The sequence below is a fragment of the Siniperca chuatsi genome, linkage group LG19 (genome assembly GCF_020085105.1).
Source record: "Siniperca chuatsi isolate FFG_IHB_CAS linkage group LG19, ASM2008510v1, whole genome shotgun sequence".
NCBI classification, from domain to species: domain Eukaryota; kingdom Metazoa; phylum Chordata; class Actinopteri; order Centrarchiformes; family Sinipercidae; genus Siniperca; species Siniperca chuatsi.
In genome coordinates, this window is record NC_058060.1 from 15680301 (window position 1) to 15707097 (window position 26797).

General features: G+C 40.0%; 3 protein-coding genes and 2 long non-coding RNA genes across 13 annotated transcripts in view; 3 read left to right on the forward strand and 2 right to left on the reverse strand.

Annotated features, from left to right (window-relative positions):
• The first annotated feature begins 215 nt into the window (after positions 1-215).
• Positions 216-13397, forward strand: gramd1c (GRAM domain containing 1c). Of its 6 annotated transcripts, none has more exons than XM_044175731.1 (18): positions 216-265; positions 1066-1198; positions 1627-1750; positions 2602-2702; positions 3426-3521; positions 3612-3692; positions 6044-6162; positions 6252-6396; positions 6495-6657; positions 6786-6929; positions 7156-7274; positions 7402-7544; positions 7628-7731; positions 8157-8327; positions 9081-9147; positions 9441-9560; positions 10004-10109; positions 11368-13397. In XM_044175731.1, exons 1-18 carry the CDS (start codon positions 231-233, stop codon positions 11434-11436), a joined length of 2040 nt encoding a protein of 679 aa, XP_044031666.1. In that variant the 5' UTR covers positions 216-230; the 3' UTR covers positions 11437-13397. The 6 variants fall into 6 exon arrangements, with proteins under 6 accessions (XP_044031666.1, XP_044031667.1, XP_044031668.1 ...); XM_044175732.1 differs by having other exon boundaries at positions 6498-6657; XM_044175733.1 differs by having other exon boundaries at positions 1084-1198.
• On the reverse strand, positions 8938-14466 carry LOC122866300. Its single transcript, XR_006375669.1, has 2 exons — positions 14234-14466; positions 8938-11652 (listed from the first exon to the last, which is right to left on the reverse strand). It is a non-coding gene; the product is annotated as an uncharacterized LOC122866300 (long non-coding RNA).
• On the forward strand, positions 14252-22797 carry zdhhc23b (zinc finger DHHC-type palmitoyltransferase 23b). Of its 3 annotated transcripts, none has more exons than XM_044175746.1 (7): positions 14252-14555; positions 16551-17080; positions 17262-17416; positions 18500-19189; positions 19711-19791; positions 21465-21732; positions 22189-22797. In XM_044175746.1, exons 3-7 carry the CDS (start codon positions 17280-17282, stop codon positions 22222-22224), a joined length of 1212 nt encoding a protein of 403 aa, XP_044031681.1. In that variant the 5' UTR covers positions 14252-14555; positions 16551-17080; positions 17262-17279; the 3' UTR covers positions 22225-22797. The 3 variants fall into 3 exon arrangements, with proteins under 3 accessions (XP_044031681.1, XP_044031678.1, XP_044031680.1); XM_044175743.1 differs by having other exon boundaries at positions 14254-14555; positions 19624-19791; XM_044175745.1 differs by lacking the exon at positions 16551-17080 and having other exon boundaries at positions 14254-14555; positions 19624-19791.
• Positions 22648-26797, reverse strand: part of ccdc191 (coiled-coil domain containing 191) — a 15689-nt gene continuing 11539 nt past the window's right edge. For both annotated transcript variants that reach the window (XM_044175729.1, XM_044175730.1), the window contains 5 exons: positions 26668-26769; positions 26403-26546; positions 25349-25501; positions 24851-25005; positions 22648-23019 (listed from right to left, as the gene is read on the reverse strand). In XM_044175729.1, coding sequence (XP_044031664.1) covers positions 22878-23019; positions 24851-25005; positions 25349-25501; positions 26403-26546; positions 26668-26769 — 696 coding nt within the window. In that variant the 3' untranslated portion in view covers positions 22648-22877. The remainder of the gene's footprint in view (positions 23020-24850; positions 25006-25348; positions 25502-26402; positions 26547-26667; positions 26770-26797) is intronic.
• LOC122866299 overlaps positions 22943-26797 on the forward strand; it is a 14023-nt gene continuing 10168 nt past the window's right edge. Inside the window, exon 1 of the long non-coding RNA XR_006375668.1 lies at positions 22943-23061. This is a non-coding gene — a long non-coding RNA (uncharacterized LOC122866299). The remainder of the gene's footprint in view (positions 23062-26797) is intronic.

The window sequence follows — 26797 nt, forward strand, 5'->3', positions numbered from 1 at the left end:
TTTACAACAATAAATATGAAAGACAAACAAATCAAAATAAAATAAAAGATTAAAATAAAAATAGGCATCACACAAAAAAGCTTTTTAATTTTAGAGATGAGCTGTTTTCTAATAGTTAAAAAAAAAAAACAGTAACTCGCTCACCTGATTATTTGAAATTACTTAAAAGTACCAGGAATCAACTCGTGAATAAACGAAGGGAGAGGTCATTTTGGAGCCCTTAACTACCAATGAGCGTCACCAATGAGATGACGACTCCCTTAAGGTATGTTCCCTTTGCCGGATGAGATACATCTGCAACAATCCGCACGAGCACAACATTTCATTCATCAACAGCGCTTCAGAGCTGTGAGGGACAAACTGGTGTTTTATTAACTCGGTCGCACAGAGAGAACACACATCCTGGGTCCATTCCGCGACAGGTAAGTGACTGACAACTACTGTTTGGTCTCGGATAACCCGCATGTGCAGACACGCTAGAGGTTTAGCACGCCTGTGCGTAAAAGTGTTTAGGCACACATTTGACGGCTTTACATATCTGTTAGCAGCCTTTTATCATCTTGGTTTTGTTTGACAAGATCTGACATCCATGCCGACTGATAGTTTCTATCAGCCAACACAATCTACAGCACACAGAATGTTTGGTGGTCTATATATATATATATATATATATATATATATAGGTTGTCATTATGTGCATATTTCTTAAAATTTGTATGAATGTTTTTAACTTTGTGACACACATCCGTTCTTTTCACGATACTGTTCCACTTAGCAAAAGAAAGATAAACGTAGAAACGTGCTTCAGAGTTGCTGTTCATTTGCATGATTACACGTCCTCCAGCGCAGCTCTCCTAGTCAAACCAGTTCTGTTGCAGTATAATGACTTCCCCCGTGGCGCTGCTGCTGGATATCCTTGATGGATGACATTTTCCGCCGAGGTTGAAATCATGTTCTTAAAGTTCACCTCTTAAGTTCCCTGCAGTCTCTCCTTATGTCACCGCCTGCGAGTTTGAAAAGTGTATAATGTCAATCTGTAGGACAGTTAAATAAGTTTCACATTAGTTTCTCTTTTCATTTGAGCCGTGCAGCAGAGCAGATGGACCAGGTATCCAACCGGTCGGGAGTGGGCAGTGATGATATTACGGATGAGTCAACATCCCTGGTGGATGTCAGGTGGAGCTCTGAAGAAGAAGAGGTAAAGAAAACTACACTGTCACGATTAACGTAAAGCTGCTGCTATTTGTATATGACATTCAGAATAATGGATCCTTATATACTTTAGTTCTAGTATAACTTATAATAAATAGAATCTTTGACTGAGCTCTTGTGGTTCAGATTCATTATACCATGTTTCACCTCACACAAGTGGGATTGCTGTTGCTGCTCTGATGCAAAGCCCAAAAGGCTTTTAATGCTGTTTGTCATCTGCTCAAACTCATAGGAGATGTTTCTCACTAATTTCTCTGTTATTCTGTCTGTCTACTTCTCTTAATGTCTGGTCAGAACTGTGCCAGTTACACGGCGTATCATTTGTTCTTTTTTCTTGCACAAAGACGCTGTAACTTTATAAACATTGTATTAATGTCTCAGTATCAGTAATCATCATCACATCTCCTCCATCAGAGCTCTGACTCTCAGGGACAGTGTCTTGCGGCACCTCAAACTCCTCTGCCGACCTACAAACAGAGGTTTGATGAATTTAAGAAGTTGTTCAAAGAACTGCCGGAGTCAGAGAGACTCATAGTGGGTGAGTTACAAAGACTGCTTCTCATAGTAATGATAGTGTTGGTCAATGATCCAGATGTTTATTTTATTATTTAAGTTGATTATATTCTTTGCTGGGATCCAGTATTTAAATTTTTAACAATTTTTATGCCATAAAAATACAAAATAGTCCTTGTTTTTTATTTTAAATTTTGTTCTTGCTGAAGTGGAAATACCTCTGGAAAAGTATTTAGACTAACGAATGACACAAGTGAAAACTATATTAAAGAAATCCTTAGTCCTAGGATTAAGCTCTATCCTAAATTAAGCATCAATTTACAAAAAAGAAAATAAAAATATATATATTGTAATGTTTAATGCAGTTTTGGTTTCACATGATCAGTTATAACATCACTGGTCAATATTTTAACCAGGTGAACTTTGATGTTCCCAATATTTATCTTTAATTTCCCCTTAAATATACACTTAAAGACTGCTTAAAACATTTTCCCACTTTGCATGATAAAATCACATATATACTGTGTACCTGCGTCTTTCAGTGTTTCATTGGACACACGACCCTGTAACTCAGCATGACACAGCTAGCACCTTTGGAAACCACAAGACTTCGACTAGAATTTTAAATACATTTTAAAAATATTTGGAGATAAAGATCAGTTTATATTAATAATTAAACTGAATTATTGTCTGTCTCTAAAGTGAAAAGAAGAAGGTAAATCACACTGCGGCTATCACAACATCTTATTACAGTGGCCTGTTTTATAAGTAAAATGTGTCAAAGAACACCTCAGACACAGAATCAGAAATCAGAAATACACACTCATTTGTATGGATGGTTTGCCTGCTTCAGCAGTCCTATATATTTTTCCTCAGACTACGCATGTGCCCTCCAGCGGGACATCCTCCTTCAGGGACGCCTCTACCTCTCAGAGAACTGGCTCTGTTTCTACAGCAATGTGTTTCGGGGTACGAAGGTAATAAGAAAGTGGACTAGGACAGAGGGAGCGAGGAGGATGTACAGTAGAGAAGCACTAACTGCAGATGTGTGGATAAAGCAACAAAATATATTTTCATATAACTAACCATTTGCATTCATTTGCATTTAGGCATGTTTGTGCTCACACTTTACTCCTCCTAGAGTGAGAGGAAAAAGAAAAATCTACTCAAACACTAGATTAAAACCGTTTATAGTAAAAAAAAAAAGATTTTTTTTTGTTATTCCCACAAATAACTTGTCAAGAATTGGAAATGGTGATATTAAAAAATATAGAGAAATGTAAATTTTAAAAAGAGAAATGTTTTTCAGTAATACATAATATGAACCATAAATATCAGGTTTTGGTGTCAGTTCCTCAGAAACAGACAGCAAGAAATTCTAGTTTGCTATCATGTGCAACAATTACATGCAGAGAAGCAACAGCCAAGATACAACAGGTAAAATAACAAGGAAGATACTATTAAATATACTACACTTAAAGCAGCCTCAGTCGACCATAAGAAAATGCATCAATGTCTGATTAACTCACTGCTGTGAGCAGTAAGTTCACACCTCTTCTTGAGGGAGTTGATAAAGTCATTATAAGATGTCATCACAAAATAAGTGGAGGAGGATCTATCTGATAACGCAACAGCATTATTGGATAAGCATGTGTGCACTAACTACTGCAACCTTTCACCTTTTTTAAATTTTTTTATAGATTACACTGACTCTTAAAGACATCATGACTATGACCAGAGAGAAAACAGCTCGGCTGATTCCCAATGCCATCCAGGTCTGCACGAGCACAGAGAAGGTATATTGTGTTAGAAGAGAGCAGTGTTTGTTTCACATTTGATAAACACATAATCACTTACAGTACATCTCTTTATATCTTCACTCGCAGTTCTTCTTCACTTCCTTCTCAGCAAGAGAGAAAAGTTACCAGGGTGTTTTCCGCATGTGGCAAAACACACTGTTGGACAAGGTAAGGCCCTGCGCCTCTTACCTGCTGTTACTTTATACAATACAGTCTCCTACTACAAACACTCATCAGTATAATATCCATATTCCATGTGGGAGTAACCATTGGTCATGCAGGTTCAACAATAGTCCCCCTTTCATACCTGTGTGAAGAAAAACCCTGTACACAAGACCTACAGTCATTTCACATGTATCACAAACAGCTGTCAACACACAGACTTTGCTGTTGTCCGATACCTTGAGTGCTATGACTAAATGCCTCCCACAACACTAGCAGGTCTGTGACTTTACCCCATTTTGTAGCACTTATCTAATCGGTCCAGAGTACATTTCGTACTCCCCTGGCCACAGACTGTCTGACGTTATCAGTGCTGTTCTACTATTACATGTAGCACAGCAGGTTTGCTCATGAGGTCAACAGACACTTTTGTTTATTGTTCCATATCCTGAGGTGCTTGTTTGGAATAATTTACCTACATGTATGTCAGGGATGTAGTTAAAAAGAAACCCACTAGAGCCCAGCCACCTTTATTTGGAGAATTGTGTTTACCTACTGTAACTCTCTATTCTGTGCAGCTCAATATTCAGAAGAAAATTTAAGGATGCTCGCTTTGCAGGCACAAACACTGTGAACAGGTTAAAATGTCTTTAAAAATGGTAATTGTTTGCATATGAGGTGGTGTACGGGAGATTAAGTCGAAACCCTTAAAAGGGTTTGAGGCGTCTGTTGACGTGTAAGAGCTGAAAACTTTTGAAAACGTAGTTGCAATTTTAAGCCCCATAGGCAGTTGAATTGCATTCCAGCCCGGGAATGGTGGACACCGCCATTAACAATGAAAACTGCGATTTAGGTAATGACAGAATGTACATACATTGCATTAAAAACAGGGTTTGATTTCATGAAAATCTTGAAGATTATAACTTTAAAAATTTGTGTCAGTTGATGTTTAGAGGCTAAAAGTAGTTGAACTGTCAGTTGAAGAGTAGGCTAAAAGAACAAAAGCTGTTGAAAACGTTACTGAGGTTGAAGCTTCAGATGCTCTATTATGTTCTTACACTGGAATAATTTATCTCCAGTATGTTGGGGATGTAATTAAAAATGAAACCACCAGCTCTGTCAACTGTGACTCTTTGCACCGTAAATAGACAGTTAACTATAAATAAATAGAAGATATTAAATGAATGTAGAGCACAGGCAATAAGTACATTACAATAAGCCATGCAGCAATGTTTTTATTTTGTCAATACTGATTATGATGATAAACGACTGCCAGTATTCCTTCTTTTAATTTGATCTCTTCAGCTACACTACACTACTCTTATAGACAGGCACTATATGGGAGTCTATCCACACGGGTGTGAGCCTGCTGGGATCTGGAACAAAAACACCTGTGTAAAAACATTACCTTTTAAAAGTTCATTGACCTCTGTCGCCACAAGAGCTGATTTACATTGACATTCTGCCTCTAACCGCACAGCGCGCACTTGGTGCTCCGCTTGTGTTGAGCTGAAACTGTGAACGGAATTACATGAAAAAAAGGGAGTTTCTCTGGTCGGACTGTCGGCGTACAGGACTTTAGACAGGTGGAACGAGTTTTTATTTAATTTTATCACGGTGTAAATCTGGGCGGCGCGTCTTTACGCCCCTGAACTCGCTCAAATCCAGGACTTCCTGAATGTGAGTGCGCGGTGCTTCCAGGTTACAGATCACTGTGTAATAGCCAGTTAAAGCTCACAGCTGCGAGGAAATGTCGTCTGACAAGTAAGTAAAGTCTGTTTGAAGGGATCTTAAACTTTCTCTCGGTTTTAGATGCGGTTCCATACGACAAAAAACGCTAATTTCCCGACGGAATAAACAGGCCTAAAATAATACAGACCGTTTTTATCACTTTATTACTCCACACATCTTGTTTTTGTAATCTTGTTTATATCAAAACTGACTTGATTTACTCTTAACACCTGTGCCTGCAGATGTGTTAATTTTGTTCTAAGGTTTATTCATTTATTTATTTTTAGATATTCATAATTTTTTGGTGATATTTCTAAGATTGAGCTTCTCCTGGCTGTCAAGGGTTAACACAAATATGTGAGATGAATATCTCAGATACAATAAGGTTTGTAGGTTGGACTCTAAATTATACTGTGTGGAGGGTACATGTTTCCAGGTTACCTGCAACTACTTACAATTCCAAGTCAACTGAAGTTGTTTGTTCACATTATGGTTTCTGTCTGTCAAAGCAGAGTCCTTATTGGGCAAGAGGAAGAGATATCTACAGGAGCTGATTTCCAAACAAGCCTTGCGGTTGATGTTTCCATGTAACCTTGTTTTTTGTTTTTTTTTCCTTCCACTTTCAGCCTCTGACCAGCTTGGAGTTGTGGCAGATGGTCAAACAGCATTATGGGTATGACTTGGGCTTGAGCAATGAAGAGATGGAGAGCTTACAGATATCAGCAGAATCAAGCATGCAGACCAGGTGAGTGCACTCCCGCCTGTACTTCCATGCTCAAGCACACAATCACGGTGTGCTGTAATTTGACACCACCTGTCTGTGTTTGTCTGCAGCCTGATGGTGAGGGTTGGTGGTGATGACGGTCCCGGGATCCCCTCCCTTCACCTCCCTGCGGCGGAGCATGGGCCCTTAGAGACCTCCACGCCTCAAGGGGAGGACTTGCCTTCCCCTTTTGGCTCACAGAACTCTGGGAACGCGGTATTACAAATGCTATTTTATCTTTTTATTGCGTGGCCTGTGCATGTCTAAATCTTTTTACACCTATCTTATATATATTTTTTTGTATTGCCCTCCAGCAGGATGACTCTCGCAACACACAATCTCAGCAGCGCAGTCCTGCTCCCTCGCTGGACCGACTCGCCCCAGAACGGGTCTCAAAGCGCTCCTCGCTTTCTCTTGACCTCAACGCCAATGAGAACGGTGTGTCCGAGCAGAGCGGTTCAGAAAGCATCGAGGACGGTAAGAGGACACAACCCAGGCACTGGAGAGGACGCTTGAGCTCATGTGTTTTGTGGTTTAAAATATTTTCCTCTCCCTCTACTTTTTGAAAATGTATTTAACTTTTATTTTTTTGTTGGCTTCATCAGTGGATGAGCGAGTGGGTTTGTCCAAGGTGCAGGGTCGACTTTATCTAAACAAGGTCTTCCACATCAGCGCTAACAAGATGTTTGAGCTGCTCTTCACCGACTCCAGCTTCGTCCGCAGTTTCATGAACATCAGGAAGATAACCAGTAAGTATTGTATACCTGTTTTAATCTAGATTTAAAAGCAAAAACAGGGACAAAGGCTCCAAAGTAGCTTTGGCTAGACGCTCTATATGCATTACATCTGTTGCATCGCTTATCTGTATGTAATAAATAATATTCTTTTCAGCCATTCCTGAAACTAATATATCCGCCAGTTTGAGCTAATAAAAGCTTTCATGTGTAATATTCAAGTTGTCCTTTGTGTCATCAGACGCCAGCTTTACTGCTTGGCAAAAAGACACCTCTGGAAACATGAAGCGTAGTCTGACCTACACAATCACCATTAGCAACCCTCTGATTGGCAAGTTCTCCACCGCTACAGAGAACCAGGTGTGTTTACATCCGTGTGAATGGTGTGTGTGTGTGTGTGTGTGTGTGCACACTTGAATGGATGAATAAACATGGTTTAGTGTGACACATGGCTCGCTGCTTATTTTATTCTCTAATTATCTCTCAGACGCTGTACAAAGAATCCAGGGATGGTCAGTATTACCTCGTGGACTCTGAGGTATTCACTCACGACGTTCCCTATCACGATTACTTCTACACTCAAAATCGGTACTACATCATAAGTATCTCGAAGCGGAAGTGTCGACTAAGGTAAGGTATTATGATTATATCAGTTTTATGTGACTTTTATATTTTTTAAGTGACTGGCATTTAAAAGTCTGTTGTGCTGCCAGGGTCTATACTGATGTGAAATACAAGAAGCAGCCATGGGGTCTGGTCAAGTCCTTTATCACCAAAAACTCCTGGAGCGGCATAGAAGATTATTTCAGACATCTGGGTAAGCAGAAAGCCCTGTTCGCACACTTGTGGAGGCAGAAGAGAGCCAATCTTTCTGTATTCCATTCCTCAGCCATTGGTTTATTTTATTTCTGATATGAACAGTTTCCTTCAACACACGTCAGGCTGTGCAGCAGTGAGTCATATTACAGCTGCATTTGCAAGGAAGGAGAAAGGGAATATATATGGATCAGCATCATTTTAAAGTTATCAGCCATTTTAAGTGCTCAGTGCACTGAGCTTGAGCAGGAAACCTTCATCAATTATGTACAGGGTTCTTGTTTTTTAAGTTACTTATTGAGCAGACATGTTTTTTCAGTGTGATACGTCAGTGTATCAATCAGTGTCTAAATACACGGGATACTTTTCTCATTCTGCAACACATTTGTGTTTGATTCTTTGTGGCCCTGTGATGACAATGTACAGAAGCAGAACTGCTGGAGGAGGAAGCGGAGATGAACCAAGGAGGCGGAGACTCTGGGAAGATGAGTGGGCTTCGGAGGAGGAGGCGGACTTACAGCCGGACTCTGCCAGAGCACATGAAGCCCAACAAGCAGAACCGGCAAGACCCTGAACAGCACAGAGATGGCAACATGGGTACATGACATTATACTGTATATGATGGCTTTAAAGGAATAATTTAAAAGAAATATGCTTATTTGCTTTCTTGCTGTGATTTATTTATTTTGTTGAGAAGATCGATACCACTCTCATATCGGTTTGTTAAATACAAAGCTACAACCAGGGGACAGTTAGCTTAGCATAAAGCTTCAAAGCAGGGCGAAACAGGTTGCCTGGCTACCAGCACCTCTATAAGATATAAAGTGTTCATTAGTGAGCTTTAAAGAATGACAAGTTGTGGCATTGCAGGGGGGGGGGGGTTGTGCTCGAAGTATCGATCTTCTGGAGTCACCATGAGGTTGCCAGGCAACCAGCGGACTCCAGAAAGTCACTGTGCCCAGCCAAGAAATAGTCCAACACATAATGCCGTAAAACTACAATGTGTCATTTTTATACAGATTAAAGAGGATATAACAAGATATAACGTCTTAATAACCTTTTAAAGGTGCTGCTAGGCAGATTTTGTTAATGTCAAACAGAACCAGGCGAGGTGTTTACCCCTGCTTCCAGACTTTATGCTAAGCTAAGCTAGACAACAGCCACTGCTATATAGATGAGTAGAGTTATCTTATTGAGTTGCATCCTCGACACACCTACAAAACAGCAGCATTTTATATCTCAGGCTGAAATATCTTCTAACCAGAAAAATGTTGCAAACCAGTAGAAAAACTTTCTTTAAATTGACTGCAATACAGGTTTTGTTTTTTGATCTGTCCAACTGTATTTCAGTCCCCATCGAAATGAACAGCCCGTACAGATGGAACACCACAACCATAGTGGCTGGGATGAGTGTGATGTAAGTTAACAACCTGGAAACACACTTGTGAAACAATGTGGTTTGTATCATGTATAAGGAATGCAGATTTTACCTGTATTTTCAAACTACTGAGAATTCGCAGTACATATCAGATGCAGAATATGGACGTCTTTTGTGTTTTCCAATATGACAAACTGCCTTGAATTGGAAAGAAAGTCATTACATCAAAAGGTCATGTGGTGATTTCTGGCATAGTTTCTCCAACTTTTTGTCTCTTATGTCACTGTGCGCACCAGTGGTCAGATTAAACTCTTGCTTTCTGTCTCTTTCAGTTTGCTGATTCTGACTGTGATGAATCTGGGTCTGTTTTACAAGTTGTGGGCCATGGAGGACGTAGCCCACCGCATGTACCTGAGCACAAAGCATCGGCTGAGGGAGAGGAGTGAGGCCAGGTTCGATAACTTTCTATTCCTTTGTAACATGCATATGTCTTTGGGTCTTTCCTTTTTGATTTGTCGTCTCCCATAGACTAAATATATCACTAGCTGCCCTGATCACTCAAAAAGCAGAAGTCTTGGTGTGGGTGGAGAGAGTGGGGTTAGTCTTCCTCCACCTTTTTTAAAATGTATTTATTTTTTTTGTCTGAAGCATTTAAGCAGCCCACATACAAGAGAGCACTTATTCTAATGACTTACAATTTTGAAACTGTCCGTCTGTCAGCCTCAGTAAATGTGGTTATGTAAGAGACATAGTCTTGCATCAGTGCTCCTCTTGTAGATTCCACTCTTCTGACATTTCCTTCATTTTGTTTCTGCCCCTGTTTTGTGTTTTTATGTAGCAAATGTGTGAATCGTATTTTGCACTGAAGAACAATTGCCTTCTTTCTGTTTGGCAGCTTGGCCCCTGAATATGGTCCCAGACAAGGACCAGGTTATAGGACCACAGAGGATATGCAGCTGCTGAAAACTGTACTGCAGGACTCCATCAACCTTTTAGAACAGGTAGGACAGGCTGCTTTAAGCTGGGAAGGCACTAAATAAATGAAAAGTCTGATTGTAGCTCCAGTTTGGCTGTGATTGTGGTGATTCTGCATTGCTTTGTACAAAATAGTGCAGTACATCATGGACTTTTGGCGCGTTATCTTGTCGTGTGTTCATGCTTGGGATATAAATCTTTCACCTCCTGCATGAGTCTCAGACCAGTTGGGGCTGTTATAATTACTGTATATCAAACAAATCAGATTTTTCTGACTGGAATTTGGACAAAATGGTAATGCTTTTTAGTGTGCTCCTGGCTTGAGTGGCTCATTATATTTGTACTCAAAGACAAGGAGTATTTATTTATTTTTTTAAGAACAATGGGGAAATAGGAATAGTTAAACATTTGGGAAATATGCTTATTTGCTCTCTGGCGGAGAGTTAGATGAGAAGATCGATACCACTCTTAAATCTGTCCCTTAAATATGAGACTACTGCCAACTGCCAGCTAGCTTAGCTTAGCATATAGACTGAAAACGAGGGGAAACAGCTAGCCTGCCTCTGTTCAAAGGTAACAAAATCTACCTAAAGTTCACTAATTAACATGTTATGTCTTGTTTATTTAATCCGTACAAAAACCAATGTGTAAAAACTATTTGCTGTTGGTTATGCGCCTGTTGCTTTTATTTATTTATTTTTTTTTATCCCAGGAAGTTACTGGTCTTGGCTGGCAACAGTTACTTCCTGGAATCTTTGTTGGTTGCCTGGCAACTACTCAGAGCCAAGAAATAGTCCAGCACATAACCCTTGCTAAACACTTACACTTAGCTTTTTGTATGGATTAACAATAAGAGATATAACTTGTTAGTTAGTGAGCTTTAGAGATGCTGGTAGGTGGATTTTGTTACCGTTGGACAGAACCAGGCTGACTGTTTCCAGTCTTTGTGCTAAACTAAGCTAAATGGCTGCTGACTGTAGCTTCATATTTAATGGACAAACATGAAAGTGGTATCGATTTTTCTCATCTAGCTAGCGTGTTTCACAAAATAAATATTTCACAAAATAAAAATAGTTTGTGTATACTGTGGTTTGAATAATGACTTGAGGTTGAAAGAGTAAAGTAAGTTACATTAATTCTCCTTGAGAGAAAGCTGAGACATGCAGCTGTTATTTTTGTTTTACAACCAGCAGGAGTCCATCACGTAAATTCATAGCTGTCTTGTAACACGTTTTTAAAAACAAAAGTAGGTGTTGCATGCTTTAAGTGTTCTTCTCCTCACAGCTCCGCAGCTCTCTGGTGGTGCTGCAGCAGAACTTTGCTCTGGCCAATCGCACAGCAGCACCACAGTGATGCTCCACACCTGGCGACCACAGAGTGCCTGTCCCCGGCCCTGTGGAGGAAACCGCAGCAGTGAACTGCCTCTGAGGAAATCCCTGGTATCCAGTGACGTTGCCATGTAGATGTCCCCAGACCCTTGACATGCCATGTGTTGCCGGGGGTTACATGTCCCAAAGCCTGTGGTGAGGCCTCAGTTGCCAGGATGTTTTTAAGGTTGTGGACTGACTGCTGCAGGGACAAAGTTGCATCAGAGTCAGCCGCACACGGTGCAGCGGGTTTTGATTTCTGTAGGGTGCTATTGTCAGCTCCCTTGACTGGCTTCTTTTTCACTCTTTTCTTGAATAGTGGTGTTGAATTTTAGAAAACTTTCCTGATGTGCCTTCCTATATTCTGACGAGCCACATGCCACACCAAATGAGCTATTGTAAATACTTTTATTTTTGTTTTATTCAAAGGAAGTGAATCAATATTATTTAAACTATTTTCTCCGTTTTTGCACATATTTTAATTTTTGCACAAGTGCCTTGTAGATTAGGCTGTGTTTTTACATATTTTTTTGGATTATTATTTTTTCCAACAGAAATTGTAGAATCAGTAACTCAGATTTCAAAGTTTGTCCTCTAATCATTATAAATCATGTTTTTTTGTAAATGCAAACTGCAGGAATGGCTGCAACATTAAATTGCAATTGCAAAAATAACCTGGACTTTATAATATGGTATATGACCCAAATCTGGTGTTTTTTTTTCAAACCACATATTTGATACATATGATTCATTCTCTTCCAGTTCCATCCTGAGCTGATTAAAGGGCTGCCCTGTAGATTAAGTAGGCCAAACAACGGTGACATGGCTGATTTATCCTTACCACCTGTACATGTGTATTCAGTTTTATGTACCTTCTTTTTCCTCTTCCTTTTCTGCTCTGAGCCAAGTAAAAATGTAAGTACTTATTCACTCTGATGTTATTTCAATAAAGGTGAAGTCTCAGTGAGACTACCTCAGGTTATCTCAGTACTGTGCACTCAAACTGTCAACACCAGATGCAAGTTTATTCTGTGGTTTCCAAATTGACATGAACACTATAGTTATTTATCAATTGTTGTGACACACCACTACAATTTCCTTGAGCCTTGTTTGATGTTTATAGTGTTGCCATCACCCTTGTCTGTGTGCATCATGTTGTTCAGCTGTTTTCACTTTAAACCACTTCTGCAAGCGACCACTTGTTTAAAATTGGTTGCTGTTTTGTACTTTTTTAACAAGATGTTTTGCCAGAATCCTTACTTCTGCTGCAAACGATTATTGTCATTATCGATTAGTCTGACAATTAATTTTTCAATTAAATGTTATTGTCTGTAAAATGTCAGATGTTTTATGAATGTCAATAAAATGTTAGTGTAAGAAAGTGTGAAAATGTCCATCACAGTTTACCAGAGCAGCTGACATATTTTAATGTCTTGTTTGACCAACCCAAAAAGATTGTTTTACTATCATAGGCGAGAATGAAAACCAGCAAATATTAACATTTCAGAAGCTGGAACTGGTGAATTTTAGGTATTTTTAAAGTTACTAAAATGATAAATCAATTGTTTCAGATTAATTTTCTGTATTGTTGGTCAATTGATTAATTGTTCCAGCTATACAATACACTAATGGGAAAGACTGCTGAATCTTAATTATTAAATATTATTTATATGACTGCCCTTCATTAATGAACATCATTCATGTCTTCTTTTTCCAAACACAAGTGTACATCCACATATGTTATGTGTCACACAGCTTTATTATTATTATAACTATATTGCTCTTCTTTAAGAGTATGTCTGGACTAAAAGTACTAGATTTTATTCTGTTAAATCAGGATTACTGATTCTTTTTTTAGTATTGTTGCTAGGAAGAACTGCACTTTATGTACTACTGTATGCTGCTGCTGGAAACAGAAGTGGAAAACTAAATGGGAGTAAAGCCAAATGTGTCTTTGTTCCTTTGTCACAGGTGAAATACAAGACTATTGAGACTGTCTTTAATTATTGACCAGGAGCATGTCCCTATTTACTCCTACAGGAAATATTATATTTCTTCTACAGTATCCTTATATGATAGTGGGAATTATAATGTATCTGCAGTAAGATTAGTTTATATTGCCTACTGTATGGTATTATTCTTATAGGAACTTCAATAAAGTTTTATAGTGATATGCAGTGGTGCAAAGTAACTACATACATTTACTCAAGTACTGTACTTTTGAGGTAATTACTGTAATTTTGAGGCACTTGTACTTTACTTTAGAATTTTAATGTTATATAATACTTCTACTCCTCTACATTTCAGAGGGAAATATTGTACTTTTTACTCCACTACAGCTTTAGTTACTGAATAATTAAGATTATTCATACAAAACATGGTTACCTTTTAAATTTGGATGCATGTGTTCCCTGCACAATTTTTCTATAATTAAATCCCCCCGTTTTCTCAAAACGTGAAATTAAAGTAAGAATGCAGTAAGAATATTCCAGCCTCTTTCAATTTGTTTCAAGTATTTTCTAAAATCAAGTCTCATATTTCATAAGTCCAGTGCAGCGATGCCTCATACTTTCTTGTTTCAAGATAAAATCAGTATTTGGACAGGTTCATTTGAATTAAAATATGAAGTGACATTATAAAATTGATGCATTAGAGATTAAACTGCCCAACTGTATATAAAGTAGTTAAATTAGCTAAAATTAGCATGAAGTCTGGTATGTAACTATACATATGGTTGTCCTGTAGGTGTGGGAGTGAACGTGTCCTGGGCGGGGAGAGTCTACCTCATTTGACGTCAGATGGGAAACTGTTTGGGGACAGAGCCACAGGACGTCTCCCTCAACACCAAACCCGAACCCGAACCCGGACGAAACCCGGCGAGAAGGTCCCCCGTCGACCCGGACACTTGAACCCAGACCGGTTTACCACCTGGTGCTGGTATTCTGGAGACTTCCACGGTAAACTCAGCTGTTAAGTAGCTCCGAGGCACACCGGATACGACAGCCGTTACCAAGAGAAAGACTTCCGTTGAGGAGCCCGGCGGGGGAAAATTCTTTCAATCGATATTTACTCGAAAGCATCGGCATGTAGCTGCTCAGTGTTCAGGTATGTTAAGGCTGTGTTTTATCATTTGTTGCGTGTCTTTGGCGCTGCGTTTACGCCTCGTTTGACGCAGTGTAAGCTACGGCTACGGCAGTTATGATAAGTGAAAATCTGACCTCCAGTCGGTGATTAACTGGCTGTCATGAGACGAAACAAAATAGTAACGCATGGAGCAAGACTGTATTTTCATTCAGTTTAAGAAACATTAAACAAATGCATGGGTGAAGTGTATTCTGCAAATAAAATGACAAAGTGCCCTAAACTAACAACTTGATCCCTTTTATGATATGATATTCAAGCAAGTTTTGAGCCTCAGAGTTTCCAATACTGTCCAAATAGATTTAATCTGTTTACTCAGTGCCTGGTTGAAGTGCAGGAAGTATCCTCCTTGTTGCTTATTAAGAAAAGTTGCAAATTCTGCATTCAAAATACATTTTATATCTATCTTTGTGTATGCATTTAATAGCCAAAATAACTGATCCTGGAGGAGGTTTTTGGCAGACAAAAAATATTGTTGGGAAGCTTTTTCTGCCATCAGTGTAACTTTTGAAAGAGCAGGGGCGAACTTAGAAACTCTGGCGCCCCTGAGAGAGTTTGCTCCTGGTCCCTCACCCACCCCTTTAAAAGATCATAAATCAATTCTAGTGGAGTTTTTATGTAGTCTAATAATCAGACTAAATTGCCATTTTGTTTCCACTTCATTATTCAGTCTGAGATAGTGTTCATGTTACCTGTTTTCTGCTTGGGAAGGGGGGTTATTTTGTCCTGAACCATCAGTAGCAAGAGACGTAACTGTCTGGACAATGTTACTTTTAGTCAACACAGAAGTGGCAGCAGCTGTTATAAGAACAGTCAGCTTATAGTTTGTCACATTGATTTGAAGAAACATGCAGCTTTAAGAGTTATTTCCGTAATTCGACTTAAAGGAATAGTTTGAAATTTTGGGAAATACAATTATTCACTTTCTTGCCGAGTGTTAGATGAGAAGATTGATACCACTCTTATATTTGTCTATTAAATATGAAACTACAGCCAACAGCTCATTAGCATTTAGCACATTTAGCATTAAGACTTGATACATGGGAACTATTTCTTGGGTAGGTGCAGTGACTTCCTGGATTCTTCGTTGGTTGCCTGGCAACTTCACAGTGATGTCAAGACTCCAGGATGTCACTTTGCCCGGCCAAGAAAATACAGACCAAACAAACATGATGTAATGTATTAATTAGTGAGCGTTAGAGGTGCTGGTAGACTTATGAAATTTTGACTGAGCCAGGCTAGCTGTTTCCCTCTCTTTCCAGTCTTTATGCTAAGCTAAGCTAACAGTCTCCTGCTGTAGCTTCATATTTAACAGACAAATATGAGAGTGGTACCAATCTTCTCATCTAACTCTCACCAAGAGGGTGAACAAGTGTTATTTATCAGGGCTGCCACTAATTAATTTTTTAGTCATTATCTGACTATTATCTGAAAATAGTGGAAAAAAAATCCCAATTTTTCTCAATCACAATTTCCTAAAGCCTAAGATGACATCTTCAGATCACTTATTTTGTTCACCCAATGGTTTGAACCCTAAAGGTATTCAGTTTACTATCACATAAGATAAAGAAAAGCAGCAAATCCTCACAATGTATAATCTGGAAGTAGCAATTATCAAAATAGTTAAATTTTCTGTCTTCCGACTAATCGGTTAATCAATGAATCATTTGACCTCTAAAGAAGAATACGACCCCATTCTTAATCATCACTCATAAAGAGCTACAGCCATCCTGCATTATATTTTACAGGATTTTTAATGTCTTGCAGGAACTGCAAGTCAAAAGTACTGTATACCACAGAAAATCCCTGTGTTAGAACAGGACATAAAACTGCTGAGCACCACAGTCATGCTATGAATCCTTGCAGCATTATTTTTTTTTGTCAGGGAGCAGATGTGCTAGTTGGTGCTACCGCACACCCATTAATCAGTACATGTATCCCAATCTGTCTTCTCTTTAGGCCCTTACAGACTTTGCTCCAAGGCTGCCTGGAAGGACTCACCAATTAGATGCTGATGACCTTTCCTGACCCTGATGTCCTTTTTTAGTTTAACCAGTGGCTGGTTAATAATAATAACACACCATGTCATGCTTTGATTTATTGCTAATCAGAGGCTCATTCAGCCCCCCTTCAACAGAGATCCCCCAGAGAGAGGTTTAACTGAGCTGAAGGATTAATTCCACTTAGTGGTTCACTGGGGTGTCGTAAGTCTTGCTTTCTGTTATGGAAGGGACACCGGAGACCTGTAATTGTTATAAATGCTGCCACTCTGCCTCATCTCAGCCCAAATCCATCTGTGCCATCTAAATGAGCCAACAGGCTGCAGTGGTGGGACCGTTCAGTTGCTGTAAATCATTAAAGCATGACAGATGTGTGACAGATGTGAGGGTAGGAGGTGGACTGGGCATGGGCAGGGTCTGCTTTGCAGTGTTGTGTGGTGGATATCTGTTTGGAACTACTCCACCATCGAAAAAACATGCAAATAGCTGGTAAGCTGTTGTATGCAAAGGTCATTTTAGCAAAGTGGGCTTTTAGAACAGTTATTGACTTTCACTTCCTGTCTCTTACCTGCCACTCTTCTTGTCTCTGAACTTCATCTTATCTATAACACAAATTCTCACACAAGTTCAGTTAATAGTAGCACTAATACACTTTTATATAATCTAATAGGCTTTAAGGCTGTCCATCATGAAGAAGCGAGCCAACAAGGTGCTGGAGGAGGAGGAAACCTTGTGCTGCTGCGAGTATGTGAACAGGCTCGGAGATCGCAGCCATGTAGCAGCCTGCTGCTGTGACTGTGAGGACCTGGATGACGCCTGTGACAGGTAAGAGACATTAAACTGAATCATTTATATAATAACTTTTGTTATCGCTTCGCTTTTAATCTAGCGCCATCACCAGGTTTAAAATTGTCAAATACTTTATGACCAAGTACCTGCAAAACGAATGAAATTCCCATCAGCCTCAGCTGTACTAAGTTTGGTGTTAATTAGCAAATGTTAACATGCTAAAATTAGATGGTTAACATCTAACATCAACAAACTTTATACTTGCTAAACATCAGCATTTTAGCATTGTCATTGTGAGCATGTTAGCATGCTGATGTTAGCATTTAGCTCAAAGCACTGCTGTGCCTCAGTACAGCCTCACAGAGCCATTAGCGTGGCTGTAGACTCTTATTCTTCTTGTTTGAATTGAAATGATTAGTCGATTAATTCATCAGTTGATAATCCCGTAAAAACACAGAAAGTGCTGATTAAATTTCAAAAATATGTTTTTGTTTCACATCATTACAAAATGTTTGTAAGAAATCTCAAGATAAAACTTGTAACTGTCGTGATTTGGCATTTGTCATTGTGTTTTACATTTCATAGAATAAGCACTTAAAGGTCCAGTGTGTAAGATTTAGTGGCATCTAGTGGTGAAATTGCAGTTTGCAACCATTTGAATACCACTCAGATCACCTTCCCGTTCCAAGCTTATAGGAGAAACGAGGGTCTAGAGCCAGTGCTTGGTTTGTCCATTCTGGGCTACTGTAGAAACATGGCGGTGCAACATGTCGGCCTCCGTGGAAGGGGACCCGCTCCCTCTGTAGATAAAAATGGCTTATTCTAAGGTAATGAAAACACAACGATTCTTCTTTTCAGGTGATTATACAGTAATTAAAACATACTTATAAATATTATTATATATTCCATTTCTGCCAATAGCTCCTTCTAAATGTTGCATACTGGACCTTTTAACTGATTAATCGAAAACATAATCAACATATTGTCAGTGGAATAATTGTTGCAGCTCTACAATCAGTGCTGTGATATTGTAGGAATCCAAATTTCTCTCTTTATGTACAATAGGGTCAAATATATTTAATTTTATTATTTTAAACTTTTTTTTTTTTACTCTGTCAGGTTTCTGAAGAGGGAGCCTCAGAAGCCTGAATCCCTGTCACAGGTGGCTGCAGTTGTCACAGACCGGATTCGTGTGCCCTGGCTGTGGGGTGGAGCCCAAAAAGTGGACCTGTCTGTCATCCCTCCTCTTATTCTCCTTCCTGTCCTGTTGCAACTCGCTGCTCTCCACTTCCTGCTCGGCATGGTGACTCTGACAGCTCTGCCCGGCCTGGTGCTGTGGTACTACTATTTCACCCACCGCAAGAAGGGACGGACGCTCTTCTTCCTCAGCCTGGCCCTCTTCTCCCTGGCGTACATGTACTACTTGTTCATCACAGAGGTGTTTCCCCATGGGGATGTTGGCCTGGTCCAGCTGGCGGTGGTAACTGGAGGGGTCGTACTCACCCTGGTAGCCCTTGTCCACACCAAGAGAGAACCCGGCATTGTGCGGTCAAACCAAGAGGACGTCCACAGCACTGTGACGTATTACGGCCCTCTGGCAGGTAGAAACCCTGCCCTCAACGGGTTGAGGCAGGATGTGACGATGACAGTAGCCAACCGGGCGGGATCGTCGGAGCAGGCGGGGGCGGAGCTGAAGGAAAGTAATCGAAGGAACTGGTGTCCAGTGTGCAGGGTGGTGCGGCCCCCGAGGGCGGGACATTGTCGGATCTGCGGTGTCTGCGTGCTGCGTCTCGACCACCACTGTGTCTGGTGGGTTCCATTAAAATGCCTCTCACTCGGCCTGTCATCACTGTTCCTTCCACTTCGTCTCACATCTCTAACACTGAAGTTGTCTTGTTTGTCATCTGCTTGTCTTTTCTACACAAACTATTAAATAAATATATCTATAAAAAGTGCAAACATCCTTTTTAATTTTCAAAACAATGCCATTTTTTTTTTCTAGGATACGAGTGTTTGTCCTGTTCACACCTGCTGTGTCTTTACTGACCATATTTGCATGTTGTGTCGAGTCAACATCACACACTCATTAATTACAACTACAAGTGAACATTTCCTTGCTATCATCCACTCCTGGTCCTGCATGTGTGTAGTGTAGTGTAACCCCTTGATCTCAGTACTATGTTTTGTCTGCCTGTGTGTGTACTTGTGTGTTTGTGTGTCCCCCTCCGTCGGTGCCGGGGTAGGATAAACAGCTGTGTGGGGCAGGCCAATCACCGCAGCTTCCTGCTAACACTCGTCCTCTTCCTGTTGACGTCCCTGTACGGGATTAGCCTTGTGCTGCAGTGTGTGTGTCCAAAACAACACCTCTTCACCGCCCTGCTCTACTGCCCGGGGGTCTACAACCAGTACAGGTACTGAGAACAGACATATACACTTTGTACACTCAGGGCTGGATAACTTTAACATTATATTCCCTTAAAGTTACTATTTACCTAATTCTAAAACCCCAGTGTGTAGCATTCTTATGTGATCATAACATATTTCCAGTTATTCTGATGACAGGTTTTTGTCACAGTCCTGGTGAAAATTAGTGTGTCTATATGTTCCTTTCACCCCATTCATTCTCATTGTTCCCAAGCAAGAAGGTTGTTGGTGCCAGAAAATCTGATGTTTTCAAATCCTACACATAGAACCTTTTTTAAGTATAAATGTAAAGATGAGAAAAAAAATAAGGTTATGAAAATTTATATCAGGTCTAAACACAAGCAAGTAGAGTCTAACATGTAAATCCATATTAATATTACTGGTACATATAAATGTATCACAGATATACAGTATCTATCAGTGTACATGCCAGCCAAGTAACTAGAAACTGCTGTACAGAAATGGCAAAGATACAGTATTTTTACAATAATTATGAAACAATTACAGAGTTTGTAGACCAGAGAGCAGTGTGTGGCGAGTTTTTTTTCATCTTGAAAATATGCTGCTCAGTTCATATCTTGGTCATAATTCTTTATTTACCAAATTTACGTAATCTTTATAAAAATCTTTGTTAATATTATGTGTTTATGTTAAATAATGAATAGCGGCCAATATATCGTTATCAGAGTGTTTTACTCTTAAACTAATAGTTTAAGCTAGCACCGGCAGCTGGTTAGCTTAGCTTAGCACAAAGACTGGAAATGGGGAAACATAATCCCCTTAGACATCTTCGTAACTGTACAAAGACAAACTCAATAATTAACACCAAATGCCTAAAATGAACAACTCTGCATACATGTACATCCACCGTTCAGATATGGAAACAGTAAATGGCAGATGGCATTTTAGCAGCAATCAACAGCAAAACAGCCTTCTTTTAACTGAAGTACTGTGTGGCATTTTGACATTTTTCCCAGAATTCACCATAAAATGAAGACTAAATGAGTTTGTGTGAGGTTCTTGCATATTGGACATAAGGCTTCCTTCAGTGTAGTGTTGAATCAGTTTCACAGAGCACCTTGAAGTGTTTCCTATTGAGCTGCTGGAGAAAGACTCACTGTTTTTGCTCCAGAGCAATGAGAGAGTGGATGTAAGATAGTTCAGATGATCTGCTCTGGCACTGCTGCAGGCGTCGCACACTTAAAATAGGCCTTCAGAACAACTATCTCAACCTCAGACTACTGAACACAACCTGTCTGAATTGCTATCATGTCCTGAATATGTAAAAAATAACAGTTCTTTTAACTGTGATCTGTCCTTTAACATCTTTTAAACTGGTCACACAGAATATTTTAGAATTGTGTATGCAGTTTTATATAAAAATAGAGATAAATATAAATGGTATTAGACATTACTACATTACTACATTTTTTAGTGTACCATTTACACTGAATTATTAGTAGTTAAACAGTAATCAAGTGATTTATGTTATGCATGTTTTACACATCCATTGCCAAAAAAGACATTAGAGCCTTACTGATGATTTATATGAACAGTAAAAACTTTGCAAGCACTTATATGTTAGGTAAATGCTGTCTGTGCTGTATTTTATTGTTATCCTGCAGCAGGATTTACTCTTTTCTCATTGTCTGTGTTCCAGCACTGCACTCTGCTTCACCTGTGCTTGGTACAGCAGTATCGTGACCATTGGGCTGCTCCACCTGCTGGTGGTGCAGGTCATCAACGTCAGCTACAACGTAACAGAGCGCGAGGCACGCGTCGCCCTGCGAGACAAAACCGCTCGCAGCGCTTACTGGGGACTTGTCGTGGACACCGGCGTCTACTCTCGAGGTTTCCGTGGCAACTGGGCAGAGTTCATGACCATGGGAGAAAAACTGAGTCCTCCCTCCCTCGCCCCAATAGACCTGGTATAAGAGATTGCTATGCAGCCCTGATTTTAAAAAATGAGTTTGGAGCTTATGGCTGCTGTTCTGTTTATGTCCACTGGATGGCAGCATGGTTCCTTTCACTCTGATTTAACTTTGCTGGCCCTCTTCTGCTTCGCAGCAAACCTGAGCGCTGCCAGGACTGTTCATCACTGGGTTACTGCAGCTATTAAGTTGACACCTGAGTTTCCTTGACTTTGACACATAGCAATAACAACTACAAACCCCATTAAGATCATTAGCTTTCATTAATGTCAGTGACAACTGGAATCTCCTCTATGCAGCTGTATCCACTCACACTGACCTTTTTAATCTCCTTCCACTGCTGCCTCACTCTACTTCTCATCCATCTCTCTGCCAAACAAATATCACCATTTTCTTCACCACACTGTCTTCCCTGGACTTGAACATTGTCTTTATGTCTCCTCTACATTCTAGTGCCTTGCTGGGAGTCGGTGTACAAGAAAAATGTGAGAATGAGTAATCTGTTGATCCTCGTAGGGACATTTTCTCTGAGCACAACGTCAGCAACAAGATGACGTCTTCGGAGTTGGTCAGTCCTGCACAAAACATGGGCTGAATATCATTTCAAGGATGGTCTTTCTGCACACTTTGTCTTCCACAAACACTGCAGTGTTCACAAAGGAGCATACCTTACTTGACCTTGTGAAATATGTCATGGATATTTATCACAGATAAATGAAACATCACAGCACAAGCCACATAATCAGGCTAATTAAAGTTCTACAGCCTGTCATTGCATTAAATATAAAGAATGATTAGATAGTTATGAATATGGGTATTTACTTTTACTCTCTTAAGCTGGTTCAAACTGACTCCTGAATTACACAACTCTAGAAATATGAAAAAAGCAAATAAATAAATACACATGTCAGCTTGAGTAGTGCGTTCCACTATCGCTGCTTTTATTAGCTTTTTTTTTTTTTTTTTTTTTTTGGTATCCCAAAAAATATATGGGTCCAGTTGTGTGCTTGTATGAAATGAATTTAATTTATTTTATATTAAATAAATGTGTAATTGTATGCATACACATGTCCTCTGAGATGTTTGTGTGTCTGTATGGGTATGCAGTTTGTCTCCTACAGTGACGGTTTCTCCCAGGGGCTTTACAGTGGATAGGAGCAGAAATCAGGCAGAACCTCCGTAACTTTCCGCCCCAACTTCTCCCGCCGCTCCTCCTTCTTTCTTTCCTTGCGCAGCAGACACGGAAGCTGCCCCCAGGCCAGGAAACATCGCCGCAGCACCCGTCTGAAGTGCAGGCAGATGGAGGGACAGACGGGAACAGAGCAAGTGAGCAATAAGAAACTGAATTATAGAGACCTCTAGGTTGGTTGACAACACCTAATGAGTTTTCACATGATGTTACTGGGGGCTCATTGACAATGGCAGCTGGGCAGCCGGTGGGAATTCACCTGCAGGCTGTGGTCATTTAGCCGACCTCAGCTTAGAAGCTGAAGTTTATAAACACATTTTGTGGCAATGACAGTGTCATTAAGTTGGAACAGTGCTACAGAAATCATTAATTTTGCCCACAATGGGAAACAAAGACCATAATAATGCAGTTATTAACCATAATCAAAACCAAAATGTGTTTGTTGACTTAAAATGTACATTTTGTAGGAAACAATATTGCAAAACTATTTAGATACAAATTAGAAAAGTTCTCAAAGAGTCACCAAAGTGACTTTTTTTTTAATCCATGCTAGCAGTGTGGCTCTAGGAATGGCAATGTCGGTCTGTCAGTCCATCACTTTGGTCCAGACTGAAATATCTCAAAAGCTATGGGGTGTCACGTATACATAGTGCCCAGAGGATGAATCCTAAAAACTTCAGCAACCCCCTGACTGCTCTAGCTCCACTAGCAGGTCAACGTTTTCACTTATCCAGTGACTTATCTCAAATTCTACAAGGTGGATTGGCACACAATTTTGTGCAGACTTTCAGCTGTACTTTTAGTGCTAATTAGAAAATGTTGATGATGTGGTGTGAACATGGCAAACAATATACCTGCTAAACATCATGTTAGCACTATAATGCAGCCTGATCAAAAAATGAGTTTGGGGCTGGATGGCAGCATGGCACCTTTCACTCAGATTTTACATTGCTGGGATACATTGGCATTGGAAGCAAACCTGAGAGCTTTATTAGCGCTACCAGTAGGTGCCACCATTTTGTCAATACTTAGTTTCTGACTAAATAACTGCAAAATGAATTACATTCCCATCAGCCTCAGCTGCACTTTGTGTTTATTGCTAATTAGCAAATGTTAGCGTGCAAACACGCTAAACTAAAATGATGACCAAGGTAAATGTTACCTGCATCAGCATTGTCATTGTGAACATGCTGACGTTAGCACTGACGCCCTTTTTAGACCCATATAACCTGTTCTCACAAAATGTAATGGAGTATGAGGAAGCTAAAAAGAGTATTATTGCAGAAAATACTTCTGTATTTTTTTTTTCCACCCAAGGCGAGAGACCAGTCAGGCTATAAATACTCTGCTATGCCAGCTAGTATAGCCATATTGAAGTTTCTACCTGAGCAGCAAAACATCCCAGTTGCGTCCATTAATTATAATATGAAGGGATATTTACAGCTAACAGCAGACACTTTATGAAGCACTTCACTGGAGATGATGGTGTAATTTACAATCTAATGCATATGCAGTTGCAGTGGAAAAACAATGCACCGCTAAAACTCTCATATTGGTAAATGTTCAACAACTGCTTCTGCTCAAAGATGCATGTTCCAGTGTCTAACCTTTATCATATTCTGCAGTAGTTGTTCATTAATTAACCATTTTTATCGCAAGTGAATCTTGACAGTGTTAATTGTCTTTATAGAATAGGCCTTTAAGTGTCTATACAGTTAAAAATAATTTTATGTTTTATAGGAATTCAAGGCATTGTGTTTTTTGGCAGACTGTAACCAAACTGCTTGGATATTCCATTTCAGCTTGTATTTAAAGTTTTACAAGCTGTTAAATTTAATTTGACACCCTATTAGCTGGTTATGTTATTGGGGACACACACTGCAGCACCCATACAGTGAACATATGGGAAAGTCACGGGTAGCAGACCTGTTATTGTGCTCTTGGGCCAGCTCCTGATGGTCCCATTCCACCAACCTCTCCTGGGTCACATGGTCCAGCAGTGCCAGCAGAAACCTCCTCAGAGTGCGAGCGCGATAGAAACGCTTCGCTCTCTCCTCTTGAATCATCCGCCAGTCCTTAAGCTGAGACAGACAACACTCATTCAGAGATGGGGACATTTTATGAGTGTATCACTGACCTGTAGTAAGACAAATGATTTATGGCATTCAACACCTCTTTTAGCACATTTAATTTCATCCACAACAATTGCAAGTTGCTCTGTAAGCTGATGGCACTAGCTTAAGCAAGAAAAGAAGTAGAAAATGGTCTAAACTTTTTTTCTTTAAAAGACTGAGCACCTTAAACATAACTAAGTGCAGGTAGAAGAGGAGATTAGGAAAAGGTGTTGCTCTAAGTCACTGGCAGAAGATTGGGAGTCTGCAATCCTGATTGAGTAACTGTGTTTGTGTGTGTGTGTATACATACCCTTTTCCAGCAGCTTAAGCTCCTCCGAAGCAAAAAGTGCTGGTACAGTTGGTCCGCAGAAGCTTCTTTCTCAGACAGGAACTCGCTTGCTGATTGCTGCCAGCCTACTGTGCACTGCCTCAGGAGGAAGAGATTGTGGTGTCTCTCTGCCAGCTGGCAGGAATTGAAAAGAAAAGCAGCAATGCACGCTGATGAATGCGTCCAAACTCAATCATATGTGCCAGGTTGAAACAATGGAGTGGTGTCAAATGATGAAGCCTCTGTCTTCGACTGAATCTCACAATGTGAAACATGTATGCACAATATTTCTTTTGCGTTTTGTGTGATGCTGTGCAAAGGCAGGAACATTTTGAAGATGAAATGATGATACTGTCAAGGGAATGCGGCTTTTTGCTTGGATATTTTCCCTCTGCCTTGTTTGAGTGGGTGTGTATGGGCTTTATGTGTGCATGTCCAAGAGTAAGTGTGTTGTTGGGTGGTGGGTGTATTTTTACCAGAACACTTTGCTCATTGCTCACAATTATCAGTCTATTAAATGTGTTAGATTGGGATGCCTGCGGATACACGGCGTGCGGTTTGTGGTACTTTGTAATAATAATAATCAACTTTTATATAGCACTTCTGAAAATTTCCAAAGCGCTTCACAACCAGGGAAAATACAGTATCAATGGACAGATAATAAAATGAAATGATGGTCAAAGAAAAATCATCCCAGCAACATGGATAATAAATCCAGAATAAATAAATGAATAAATACATAGGTAACTGTTAAACAAGTCTATAACAAGGGAGGCTTTTTATCAGTGTCTGTGGCGTGTACCTGGACATGGAATTACCCTTGTAGGTCAATTCTAATTCTGTTGTAGGAGCATGTGTGATAATGGAAAGCCTAAAGTGCTCCTTGCACAGTTTCCTGTTCAAATAGGATTTTCAGTACACTCTCTAAAGTTAAGGCCAGAATCAAGAGCACGGACTGAGGGCAGGCTGAACTTGGCTGAAAACATTCTTTATGTTGCTGTAGCTGACAGCTGAAAGACAAGACAGGCGATTCTACCTGCATGTTGGCTTGTCTGAGCTGAATGAGGCATTTCCATGGCGCCAGGCCTCGCCGTAGCAGCAGGTTTCTGTGGTAGTATTGACGGGCCAGCTTCAGGAGCTCCTGTTGCCTTTTCACTTGCCTCTGTTTTTCCTCTTCCCTCTGCACACAGAGAAATTGCTACTCCTGTGAGTTACACGCTTAGTGTTACTCACAGGATTGGACTTCCTGTATTCTGACTCATGTTTTTGTGAACGTCCATAAAATATGAAATCCATCTCACCTCTCTTTCCTGCCTTTTCTCCTCCCTCTTCTTTTCTGCTGCTTTGCGTTTCTCCTCCTCCTCCTCCCTCTGCCTCTGCTCCTCAGCGGCTTTCATCTCAGCCTCAAAAGATGCATTTTTTCAGACAATT